Source organism: Uloborus diversus, chromosome 8, assembly GCF_026930045.1.
Source record: "Uloborus diversus isolate 005 chromosome 8, Udiv.v.3.1, whole genome shotgun sequence".
In the NCBI taxonomy this organism is placed as follows: domain Eukaryota; kingdom Metazoa; phylum Arthropoda; class Arachnida; order Araneae; family Uloboridae; genus Uloborus; species Uloborus diversus.
The window spans coordinates 138,852,631-138,866,063 of record NC_072738.1 but is presented as its reverse complement, the minus strand read 5'-3'; the positions used below and the strand labels follow the sequence as shown (position 1 = coordinate 138,866,063).

Here is a 13,433-nt window from a genome sequence, read left to right as displayed (position 1 = left end):
TAAATCACTTATACTTACACTGATTTGAGTGAGAATGTCATTGAATCCTAAAGTTGGATTAGCTGAACAGCATAAAGCTTTAAACACACCTATCCATTCAGCACTCAGGGAACAACACTTGGCAGTCAATTCAGCACACAGAACAGCTATTTCATTTAATCTGAAAAAAAAGTAAAAATGTGAAATTGATATCCATTCTGTGACATTTTAACAACTGTTACAAATTGCATTTGAAATTAAAATTTAAATAAATAAAAAATTTTAAAACAATTAAATTTAAAAAAAAAACAGAAAATACTGTATGAAAAAAGTGCTTAGGAGAAGGCACCTATGGGTCTATGGTCCATACTGTCATTGAAATTTTTAGGTGGGTTAATTTGAGAGGGTCTTTGATCTGCTTTTGGGAGGGTTCTTGCTTTGAGGGGGGCACTCTTGAAGTTAGAAAAAAAAAATGCATCGTACCACTATTCAACCACAATAAGTCACCAAGACATATTTTCCAAAAAGTAGCATTTCTATCATAACCCCTTTTTACAGCTTTATGACTCCATTTTCTAACCATATGAATCTATATTTATATTTTTGACAGTTATTTTCAGCATTACTCACTTTGCCTGCTTAAATTGACCAATTGGAATGAAACCACTTCCTTTGTTTTTTTTTCATATGTAAGGAAAAATGGATGGAAAAGCTCTAATTGATCTTCATTCACATAAAAATCTCGCTTCCTCAAAAATACCAATCAGTTAGTCAATATTGCTCCTTCACAAAAAGTTTTCATTGCAAAGAACCAAATAATGAACACTAAAATTACCTAATAAATTATTTAAAAAAAAAATATGAATAAAAGTTATGGTTTTCCTTTCTTTTTCCAGAAAATTGTATTTAATATCAATAATATGTTTTATGAACTGGAAAGTGAGATGTTATATAATAATCCAAAATTTTCTTCAAATAAATATCACAACATTTACTTAAAACGAGTATACATAAAAATGTTTAAAATGATAAAATGCAAGTAACAAAATTTCAGGAAAAAAATCTTATTCTTACCTGTCAGGATCTCTAGTAATGGAAATTGCATGAATAGCATTACAAACAAAACTGAACCTCAAATGGTTTTGTTCATTTAGCTGTTTTATAAGCTGAGGGTCAACTTTCAGCCTAAAATAAAGTAAAATAGTTGCACACAAAAACTTGTATAAAGTAACAGTTTAAAATAAATTGAACACTTTGCTACCACACTAATAAATCAATGTTTTGAACAATTTTTTTTAAACATATTTAATCAACATTAGCACATATATTCAGCAAGAAAAAAAGTACCACCTTAATATACTGTTGAATATTTAAAAAATTGTTTGAACAAAAGCAAACATGAAATGACTCAAATCTTATACAAAAATAGATAAAATATTCAGTAGTTCAAAATGTTGAAAGAACAGTCAAGTTCAATTATCCTCGATGGCACGGCAACCGCGGAAAAGCGTATTCACGGATAATCCCCAAATTAAGTAAAAACGATGATAGTGATGCAAATAGTGCTTAAAAAGATGAATAACACACACATTTAAGTGATATGTTAAGTGTATGTAAAATCTGGAAAAGGATTGGTCATTATTTCAAACCGATTTCAGTTGCCCTTGAGCAAATCTTGTACGCAGATTAACAGAAATAGATCAATCTAGTTTACATCAAACACTCAAAGAAGATTTTTTTTCTAGATTGGCCCAGGCATTTGTTTACACAGGTAAGTAGTATAAATCTAAAAATCAGTGAGTAGGGTAGGTCTAAAAATCAGTAAGTAGTGCAGATGTAAAGCAGTAAGTAGTGTCAATTAAAAAATCAGTTTTCAACTAGTCAGGTTTCAGTGACCTTAAAAGGTTTACTGTCTCTGGAAGGGAGGAGGAAGAAAACAATATTAATGTCTAAAGATAAATTTTGCAGTTGTTACGATAACCATCACCAAAAAAAACAAAACATTTTTTAAAGTGTGAAAGCCCATGGATAATCTTCCTTGTGGATAAGCCGCCAGCAGATAATCGGAAGTTTACTGTATATTTCTTCAGAATGAAATTAAAATAAAAATTTTTGTAATAGTTTTTTACATTATTTTCATAAAAACCGTAGTCTAAAAATATATTGCCTACAAACACATTTTTCTTTCTGATTGTGTAGCAAAAATGTATATACATTATGCGGACTCGAAAAAAAAAACATATGTCGCTTTTCAAGTGGTACACCCTCTTATATTTTTCCTTTTAGGTCAAAACAATTGTAAAAAAAAGTTTCAAATTAGTTGAACAATGGCAAACTGCGCCGAATTGCACCTAAAAGTGTAAAACAGCCCTGTGTATTAAGCTGAATCAAAAAAAAAAATTTTTTTTTTTTGGAAGCTCGAAAATTCATGAAAATAATATTTAGGTGTCCAGCAAAAGATCTAAAATTTGTAATTTTCTTCAAAAAATTGATTTTTTTCCATTTATCTTTTAAAAAATTACAAATACATTTGAATAAAATATCAAGTATAAAAATTATTAGTGCACACATTTTCAAATCAATATTTGCAAATGAGTAATGAAAAAAATAATATAGTTAAAATGAAAAATTTATTTTAAACTTGAAAAAAATTTGAAAAAATCCACATTTGGAGTATTATATAGTAGAATTAAAAATTGCAACAATATTGCAACATAGCAAAAATTTCTATTTAGTGCTAATTATCGACTTTACTGTTTATATTTTTCTGCTTGATAACTTCTTAAAATTTACTTTACATTTTTTTTAAAAAAATATGTAGAAAAAAAATAATTTTTTAAAGAAAATTACAAATTTTTGGACTCCTGTTGGATACCAAAATATTTTTTAATTTGAATAAATACTTTTTGATTTGAATAAATTTTTGTGGTATACGGGCAACATTACATCAACATGAAATTTCGAACGTCCAAGAAATTTTTCTTTTGGTTCGGCCTAGTACACAGTGCTCGTTCACACTTTCAGGCGCAAGTCGGCACGGGTTGCCATTGTCCAAATAACATGAAGCATTTTTTACAATTGTTTTGACCTAAAAGGAAAATGAGGGTGTGCAACTTGAAAAATCGACTTTCATTTTGTTTTTTGTTTTTTTTGAGACACCCTACTGTGCATACATTGTGTGATTATGAAATTAATTTAATGCATGGTGTAATTATCATTCATAAAAAGTAAAACAAGACAAATATTTAATTTTAGGATAATCACAATACATATGGTGCTAGATTATTCATAATGTATGAAGATAGCTGTTTACCTTGGGTCATTGATATATTCATTCATGAACTTAGGGTTCCACGTTAAATTATGCACCGGAGGCTGGACAGAACTAAGTAAAACATTTTTAACCTTTGGGTATATGTTTCCAAACTGCTCTGAATGTCTTGGCTGAAAAATAACAAATAAGTATTAATAACTGAAAAAAAAAATGTATTAAAGAACATTTAAAAGTATAGTAACCTCAGATACCCTTTCTTTCATGTTTCTTTTTCTTTAACCCCCAAATTCCACTTTAACAAAATTCAAGGGACCAGTAAAATCATTTTGCTGTAATGAAAGTGTGTTATACCAATAAAGTGCCTGTCACTTATTGGAATAGCATTTCTTGTGAGATTGTTTGGTTTTATAAAGCAGCAGATTTTATAAACCAGTATACCTATACTTTAAAACATAAAATATTTTGAAATTTGAGTACTCAAAAAAAAAAAAAAAAAAATTAAATGAATTACTTCACTTATTTTATTTTATGTATTTCAAATACAATCAACATTTAACTAAACATGATGTTTTTTTTTTTTTGCACAAGGGTCTCTAAATATTGGCATATTGTTGCTTGATTAACATAATTTGAGAGTAAAAATTCAATATCATTTGAAAGCTTATAAGTTTTTTGTAACTTTGGACATTATTTTCTGATCTTGGCTCTAAAGTGCGTAGCATAACATCAGGCATTTTTCTTTATTGAAGGTACAGGGATTTCTTCATCATCCGAGATGAAGTCCTCCATTTCTTACATTTTGGTGTGACATAACTTCGGAATTTATTGTTTGTTGCAATTTTTAACATATTATCATCTTTATTACATTATGTTTATCAATTTTTTACACATGCTGTTTAAAAGTTCAACTTTATAAAATGGTGATAGTGATTTTATCACAGGATAGTTTTAACATGTTTTGATATTGCAATAATTCTGTTCTTATAGATTTGATTTTAAAAAATGGCTTAATTTTATAGTCCATTTATTTTATAAGTGCCAGTTACTGTATTACAAGGGTTGACATTGTTTCCATGTAATTTGAGTCTAGGATTACCAAAATCTTTGCAAACCAAGATTTTCTCTGTGATGGACTTCACAAGAACTGGATTTGACTCTACAATGTTTTTCACTAATCAGGAGCTCATGAAAGTATTGTTAAATTTTGTGAATAAATGATATTTTTACGATAGCTTTCATGTATGTGCTTTATTGGTTACGATACTGCTAAATTTCACTTTTATTCCAGCATTCAAAATTACCTCACACTTTACGGCTTTACTTCTATGGGAAGATAATGGGCAGTATCTGCAGAAATGAGTTTTTGAGATAATTGAAAGTAGAGTGCTCGGGATTCCATACTAATAATAGAAAAATGTTGGAATTTGATGCATTTTCCCTGCTTTGTTTTCAGCAGAAAACAAATAAGCAAGCTTGTACTATAAAACTAAAGTACATTAGATGAAAAAAAAGCAAAACACTTGAAAATGAAAAAATTTCAGATTCTGCACCATTAACCTTTTTCCCCAATAGTTTACTCATAAGTTGTTCTGTCTACTTCGATAGAAGTTAACACTTAGTTATGTGGTCTCTGCAAGAAATCGACAAGATGGCTTTTTTTTTTAGCACCAAAATGGAAAGAAAAGTTTTTGGTCATTCGAAAGCTTCAAGTTATCTGCATCAGATGAAATCTGTTCGAAGTTTCTACGAGCATTCAGAGAGCTACAGGAATCTTTTACGAAAACCAAACTCCAAGGCTTACTTTAAGCAAGTCAAACGATTCTAAATGATTAAGCTCGAGAATAAAGTCCAAAGTTAAAGATAATTTCAGTTTTGAAAAAAATTCCATTCATTTTTTGTTTGTTACTGTGATTAGGTCCTTTATTCACTTTGATTGTTTCTTTTTTCTTTTCTTTTTTTTAACATTTTCAAAAACGTGCTTATTTTGCAATACAAAACTTTTTCTTTTAATGAAAAAAATTAAATTGAAATATTTCAACTGTTAAGAAAAAGTCGTCTGCTTTTGTTTTCTTAGTTTTTATGGAATTATGTTCAGTAAAACATAAAAATGTTTTTATCACAACACCCTTTCTATAGTGCTTAATTTTGGGAAAATGTCTTATTTTGCATTTTAAGCAAGGAAGGGAAATTTTCTTCCCCATTCAAAATTATTTCTAAGGCTGGTTTCTGTTAAACTACATGCTCAGATTTTTAAATCTACCAAATATATGAAGAGATCTTGGAAAAAAAAAAAAAAAAACTTAAGGATTAGAATACCTTAACTGTAAATATACAGGCGAACCAGATGATCTTATAATTTTCTACTACAGGCAAAGCTGTGTGGGTACTGTTATTAAAATAAAAACAAACTAATAAAAGGGTCGCACTGACACGATTCAAGATAGCAATGACGCTGATGACATCAAAAGATGATAATGTGATTCCTGTCATATAATGTAAAGAGCAAATTCCTTAGAAATGGCATTATGCTACCAGGAAAACCAGACATCAACTTCTTCTACTGATGTGACTTTTAAAAATATGGCAAAATTATGCAGCGAGTTGTCGAATTTCCAACCTCTAGAAAAATAAAATGACTTAATTCCTTAGACTTTATCAAAAAGTTATGTAGAAAGCTTTTTAAATTTATCTATGCACTTAATGATAATTATTTGTTTTAGTAACTGTTTGTTTCATGCAATTTAATTCTCTTCAATAGCTTAGTGCTATTTTAAACTTTCATCAATTAGAAAATTTTCTTTTCATTTACTGCCTTAACTAGGATTATCCTCAACCACATCACTCCCTGTCTTATTTGAGCCATTAAATCAAGAGTACACAGTACATCATTATTTTAGAACAATGTCAATATTTCATATGAGTGAGTTATTTTCTTATAAATAATCCAATGTGACATATCTGAAGTTTTTTTTTTTTTTTTTTTTACAAGTTTAGACAGCTGGCCAAGTTTTCCAGAGAAATGTGGTAAATGGTTGTGAGCATCCTCATATAAATAATAGCCGATGATAAAGTAACCCGCGTGTTTCAACAATGAAACTCATGCCACAGCATGATAATTCGATAATATGTTTTGGTAATGTTTAACATGCATGGAAAAGCTTTATTGTGACAAGGCTGAACTCGATCCGGCAACTTAACAGTTTTACTGGCAAGACTGTCATTTTAGGAAAACGAAAGCACCAAAACACTTCTCAACTCCAATAAACTATAGGGGCACTGCGGCCAGTCTAATGGCGGATGAAAAGGGTAAAACAAACAAATGTAACTTATAATTTGCTTTGACACTTTGTGAATGACAGTAATTTTTTATCGTGTTTGTGGGAAGCTTTCTTTTCTATTCTTCTGAAATTACATTACACCACAAACTGTCTGAAGCCTGTAATATACCCCAAAGAAAACACGTGGAATGGACTGTTTTACCTTTTCCGGTAGTATTGTTAATCACCGCAAAGTAGCGTATTCGAGCTCTGGAGCTGTGAATTAATGCTATCTACTGGAGTTCTCAGGGTTAATCCACTGGTGTTAAGGTTAAAATTTCAACTATCAAAATATCACCAAACAAATTGCTTCGTTCAAATGTAGAAACAATTTTCACCTGTCATACCATGACGGGTGTCTTTCTAGTTTTTTAATATTTTTGTAACTATAAATATGATGCACAATACTTACTTTAACATAAATACAACAAGTATTAAGATCATACAGATATGACAGAATACATCTCTCTGCAGATGAGCAGTCTGTGGGTACACTGATATGTTTAACTATCCTACATAATCTGCAAAAAATAAAATAAAAACAAATAATTAACTAAAATAGAAGCACAATAGAACTAGTTTTCGACGACAAAAGCCTTAAAAGTACAATAGAACCAAGTCAATCTGGCCCTCGTAGATACTGACCTTACTGAATAACCAAGAGCAAATTTGTAAGCATTAAAAAATATTTATTCATATAATTTTAAAATTCTGACGCCCATAACAAAACTTAAAGTACAAAAAACATTGACTCTTTATTTTGATTCAATACACAGCTCCAGCATAGATTGAACAATATTTTAACAAACCTAAAGTATTGATGTAAAGGAATACGACTGTAATTCACTAAAATGTCATTGTGTTTGAAACGAAAAACAGTGGACTAACTCTGCTAAAACATGAGGTGCAAAACTATTTTATATATTTAATGTCTTGTAAACAATTCTATGCAATTTTGTCCCAAATTGTGTTTTTTATCATAATAGATGGTAAGTCTATTTATTTAACCCTTTCCCCGTCCTTGACTATACACAAAAATGTATAAATAACAAGATAGATGCATTACCGAAGACGAAGAGGTTAAGGATTTGTTTTACTTATCTTTCTTTATATATAAATATCTTGTGTATGGGTGTTTGTCACCAAACTTTTTCTAAACCAGCAGTTCCCATCCTTTTTCCCTTGTGAACCCCTTCCAAAATCCAAAAGAAGTTGGCGAACCCCTTGTGAAGTAAGTAATAGATAACAAGCAAAAGGGGGAAAAAAGAATCGCACGCACAATAAAATTTGGGAGACTTTTTTTTTTAGTGATATTGTTCAACAGTTTATAACAAGAACGAAAATATCATCGCAAAACATAAAAACACAAATATTTCTATAAACTAAAATAATAGCTAGAAAATTATTTCAAAACAAATTCAACAAAGAAAAAACACTCAGTAATCATTCTTTGTTGAGATTTATTCAACTTCGAAAAAACTCTTAATGGGATAGTTGTGGAATAAAGAAGCCCAAAGTTTGGCTCAAATATCTGCCAGTTTTACTCTTTCATTAAGTTCACCATTTCATTTGCTTCTATGACTATAATTTTTCACGTGAAAACATTGTCCTAATTGGTAATAGGATTTAAAAAGTCTTTTTCTGACACAAGAGATAGCTAAAACTAATGTCTATGAGTAAATCTGTTATGACCAATACAAAGGCGGGCTTCGGCTATTACAACTTGTTCTCTTCCAGGGACTTTGACGACTTCAAACCTTTTGTCAATGGCTAGATGGAGTAAGAAACAAATGAATAAATAATAAATAAAAAATGGCTTGAACTGAAGACTTCATCTCAAACAGCAAGCATGTTTAAAGTTCGCTATCGCGCGTGCAATGAATAAATTTTCATTTATTGAAAGGACTTCTTTTAAATTCTTTGCTAGGGCATCGCCGTGCAGGTAAAGCTAGTAACCTATATTATCAGGATTTTTGATTTTCAGTTGATCCCAATTAATCTGGATAAACGAGGTGGTACTGTAAGTCAAAAACTGAACTTAAACTAACTATAACAAACAAAATTTCATACACTTGCTTTTAAATAAACTAAATATAACTTATCAAATATCAAGAAAGCATTTCATGGTACTGACAGAAGTCCTCAGAACTCAGAAAAATCACACCATTTATGAGTGCAAAATAAAAAGACATATATTTTTGTAAACCGAGAGTATACTTTATGTGAAACTTAAGTACAATTTTTTGTGGGAAAAAAAAACTTTATTGGCTTAGATGATTTACAATAAGAAGTCAATGAATGAACTTATACAAACCCATCAAACACTGCAACTGTTTGTTCTTGAGAAACAAGCAAGCAACAATGATACGTGTATAAAACTCCTACAATGCTTAAGCCAACAGATGATACATAATTCCCAGCTAAAGCAGAGCCTTTTTGGATTAGCTGAGCTTCAACATCAACCAGCTCTTTAAGTAGCTGGAAGAAAAATAAGTAGGTTAAAAATGATTAATCAAATTTGATCAGGATGCAACAAATTCAGTCTAGTTTTATCATTACTGCACCCCTAAGCAAGAAGGACATTGCAATTTTTTCTCAAAATATTTCTTTTTCATTTAAGAACAATGTACCAGTTTCAAAATATAAATATAAACGTGTTGCATGTAAGTAAATAAGATCAAATAATGAATACATCAACTACTGGGATAAAAAAGATGTAATTATTAAAAAGGAATGAAATAAATACTTAAAACGGTGTTTCATAGCCAAAAGTTAATTCATAAACACTGCATGTTTTCATTTGGTAACATATCCAATAGAGTAACCTGAAATGCTACGAAAACAAAATTGAAGCATTGTTGCTGACAACCTATAAAATACACACTGAAGATGCTATTAAACCAGTTTTTAACTTACAGATAGCAACTTTAGTGCTGATAGAAAATAATAAAATGTGATTTTTTCCCCCAGCATTTGATGTAAAATACATTTATGTAAGTCTTGTATGCTTGTAAGAATGAATTTTCAGTTCTTTTATGAAGAATAAAAATTTACCATTTCAACAGCAAGGTATTTTTACAATATTTAACCATGCTTTAGGACAGGAGTTCACAAAATTTTCCGATTCATGGCACCCTTTGAAGAATTAGAATTTTCTCATGGCACCTTAATCTATCTCTATTATCAAAGTAAATATTAATAATAAGAACACTTTATGGCATCTCTCATTTGACCCTGTGGTACCCCAGGGAGCCACTTTGGGAACCCTTGTTTCAGGATAATTGAATAACATATGTTTTTTTTTTCTTTTTTTCAGTTAGAGTTCTAAAAATCAAAGAACATCTTTCAAAAGGTTCAGCCATTTAAAGCTTAATATTTTAAGACATGCCATTCTTGTTCAGGAGGTCAGTTTAGGAGCATAAATCAAGTATAAAACATCAGTCTTCCTACTTTACCTGAATCGTAAATTCAATCAGGCTATGAATATTTAAGGCAAGTTCCATCAGTTCAAAAAGGAAGGCAATGTATTCCACAAGAGGAAGGTAATTAGAAATTCCCGTGGCAAAGGCACTCAGCATCTCGATCACTGAAGTCGCACACACTGACGTCACGACATGTTGGTCAAAATATGACAAGCTCTGGAAGCGGCTCACGGTGGCTTCGAAGTTGAATCCATCTTTTGCATTTTTCTTCACTTTGGCACTGTCGGCAATATCCATACACGTCTTCTTGTTAAACAGTTTCATGATTTCCTTTGTCATTTTCTTGATGGCGTGCCTGGCTTCATCTCTTACCTTGCCGACACCAAAGAGGAGGACATGGCGCTGGTTGCAATCGTGCGAGGCGGCTTCGTCATGGGGCAGGGGAAAGTGAGTTGTGTACAGCAAGTGTCTAGCCGTGTTGCTCAGGGTAGTGACAGTGGTAGTTGTATTTCCCGAAGCTGCATTTTCAGAGCCAGGGGTGCACACGGGAACCAGAGGAGGATGACCCAATGGTGTAGAGGCGTTTAAAGGAGTGGATTCATCTTTATCAGAGCCTACAGAGTCTGAAAATTAAAAAAAAAGTAAAATAAATAACTCATTGTTCACTTCTATCATTGTCAAACAAAATCTTCTCACATTCATGGAAAGGCAGATATGTTTCCACTAAATGGTATGTTACTCGGTCTGGGGACTTGTTCATTTTCTACCTTGGTGACAATAGAAAAATTGCTTAAAGTGATTGGCGATATCTACAAGTAATACATCAACTCTACAATTTTGAAATTGAAGTTGTGGAATGTTGCAATCTACAAAACTTTTGGTTTGCAATAGTAGTAAATAAATCAAAATTGGTAAAAAAAAAAAAAAAGCCCAGCTGTACATTTTTAATAAAATAGTATCCAATGAAAGGTAAATTTGCATCAGCAGGAGTGCCCCGAACTTCAATTTTTGAAAGGCAGGAACTATCAGCTTACTGAATGAAGCTCCGAATTTTACCAAGTGTTAAAATTACGAGCATGCTCTTACACCAAAATCTAACAAGAAGAGAAGTTAGGTATTGATAAAAAAATCCAATATATTGCACTACTTTCTTCAAATTTGTCGGACAATATTTGCCAAATAGGGATATTTTTTGGTAGGTCAGTGACCTCTCATCAGGGCACTCTTGTGATCAAGGAATATTAGGACATATTACAGTAAAACCTCTTCTAACAGACACCCCTCAGATGCGAAAACCCCTTTTATGCGGAATTCTCCAAGATAAGTAACATTATTAAACCTTCGTCCTGTGGACACCGCTCTATTGCAGACAAAAAAAAAAAAAATTGTCCTGTTAGTGTCCGCATTAGAGTGGTTTTACTGTAATACTATCTACAAGAATTCATGAATAAGCGTCATGCGATTCAAAGCACAAAATGTTTAAGCTTCATTTCTTTAAGCATCACAATTCTTTGTACAGATTCAAAATTTAAGACATTTTGTGAAAATCTGAGTGAAACTGACTGAATACCTGCCTGAATTGATAGCTCAGCAGCATAAGTGCGTAGGATTTGATAACAGGGACAAATGCCCAGTCAATTTTGCACAAAATATAAATTTAATACTTAAAATAATTCTAACACATTTCACAAGACAAAAATCAGGAATTATTACCAATTTACATTCAAAAACATGAAACTTTTAGGTTAAACTAATGAAAAGGATTAAGCTGAAAATCAAGGCTTCAGAAACAAAAAATTCTTAGCTATGATTTGAATGAGAATGATTACGTTCGGACACAGCTTTCTACCATTTAAAAAGTTACGAACGTTTTTCGAAAATAAAACTTAAAAATCAAACTTGAATAATATTAAGTGCAAGGGAGATACTAACCAGGTTGATCACTCATATTTTGTTGACCTTCTTTGATGTGCTGCAATAATTTTCCCAGGTCAGCATCGATTCTGGCCTCATCCATATCCAGTTCAGCATCCCATGAAGCCTATTATTAAAAAGAAATAAAATAAAATACAGATATGAATCTTTAAATTTCACCTAGTTAATTTTAAAGAGAACAAAAGACCTCTCTGCTGTGTTAACAAAAGTTTAATGATCATTCCTGTCATTAAAAAATCGTAATTAATGATTTTCTAATGCCATGATGTTTTTAAGCATATTTTACAATGCTAATGACCAATTTTTGTTCTTAAATTATTTCAGAATCTTCTGTTATTCTGTGACATAAAAATGCCATACTCAAGGATTTGGTCTTTTTTTTTTTTTTTTTTTGCTTGCATAGGATACTAGTTACCTTTTTGATCAGAAAATTTAGGGAGTGAACTGCACTGTGGTGGAAAGGTAAACATCAGAATTTGCCCATTTTCCATTTTTAAAGTATTTTTACATTTGTGCCATCTATTTAACTTCAGCTTTTTTTTTTTTTGCAAGCTTGCCCATTTGGTAAAGATCAAGTTTAAAAAAAATTCTGACATTTCCTTATAGTTAGTATGGAATTTAAAACGTGTTTCTTCAAATATTTTGAAAGAAAACTCATTTCTGCAGAAACTGCTGTTTACCTGCCCTTGGCAGAATTGTCCCTCATACATACCTCATGTTTTACCGATCCAGGCCTATTATCTGGTGGCTCAAACATGGGCAGAGATTCTTGACGTCCAGTATCACCAATAGAAGGTATCCCCAGTCCCGACATACTACCGATTCCAATGCATCCCGCACTTCCTGGGCCAGGAGAGATACCTCGAGAGGGGTCGGGCATGAATCCAGTAAGAGACGGTTCTGGAGTTGACAAAGATTTATTTGATTGGGGTATGCCAGCAGCAGAGCCCATCTGAGTACCAGCAGCACTTGTAAAACTGCCTCTTGATATCAATGTACACATATAAGCATCATGTGAGAAGACATCATAACGGGTTAGCTCGGCAAAGAGAAGCACTAAATTAGCAAAAGCATTTTTGCTTTCTATCGAAGGTTTGTCATCTGGAAAAGAGTGAGTTTAAAAAGAGATTCAACAATTTCATAAATTTCTCAGTACATAAGAAGTGATTTAATAAGTTTAAGATAAGTAAGATTTAATCAGTGATTATTTTTGTTTTGCATAACCCTTAAATACCTGATTTTAAAAAATGTTGCTAAACTTTTTTAGTTTAAATTATTGGGAAATATGGCACGTGGGAAAAAACACATTTGGCAAACATTGGGCATCAACCAGAGATATAGTGAATAGTTTTTTTTTTTTTTTTTTTTGCAGTGCATCAAGAAATGCTGCAGACAGTTGTGATACCACATTATTACTTAACTTACAAACACTTGAAATTTGAAAATGTATTTCAACGATCAATGTATCATACTGATGCATACACTTAAACTGATACACTAGAAAAC

The 13,433-nt window shown here is 31.4% G+C and overlaps 1 protein-coding gene across 1 annotated transcript in view; it reads right to left on the bottom strand.

Annotated features, from left to right (window-relative positions):
- LOC129227266 (mediator of RNA polymerase II transcription subunit 12-like protein) overlaps positions 1–13,433 on the bottom strand; it is an 88,348-nt gene that overhangs the window by 35,445 nt on the left and 39,470 nt on the right. Inside the window, exons 15-22 of the mRNA XM_054861784.1 lie at positions 12,640–13,028; positions 11,925–12,033; positions 10,026–10,615; positions 8,885–9,048; positions 6,983–7,091; positions 3,293–3,423; positions 1,054–1,164; positions 19–160 (exon numbers count right to left, since the gene is read on the bottom strand). Of these exons, the coding sequence (XP_054717759.1) occupies positions 19–160; positions 1,054–1,164; positions 3,293–3,423; positions 6,983–7,091; positions 8,885–9,048; positions 10,026–10,615; positions 11,925–12,033; positions 12,640–13,028 (1,745 nt within the window). The remainder of the gene's footprint in view (positions 1–18; positions 161–1,053; positions 1,165–3,292; positions 3,424–6,982; positions 7,092–8,884; positions 9,049–10,025; positions 10,616–11,924; positions 12,034–12,639; positions 13,029–13,433) is intronic.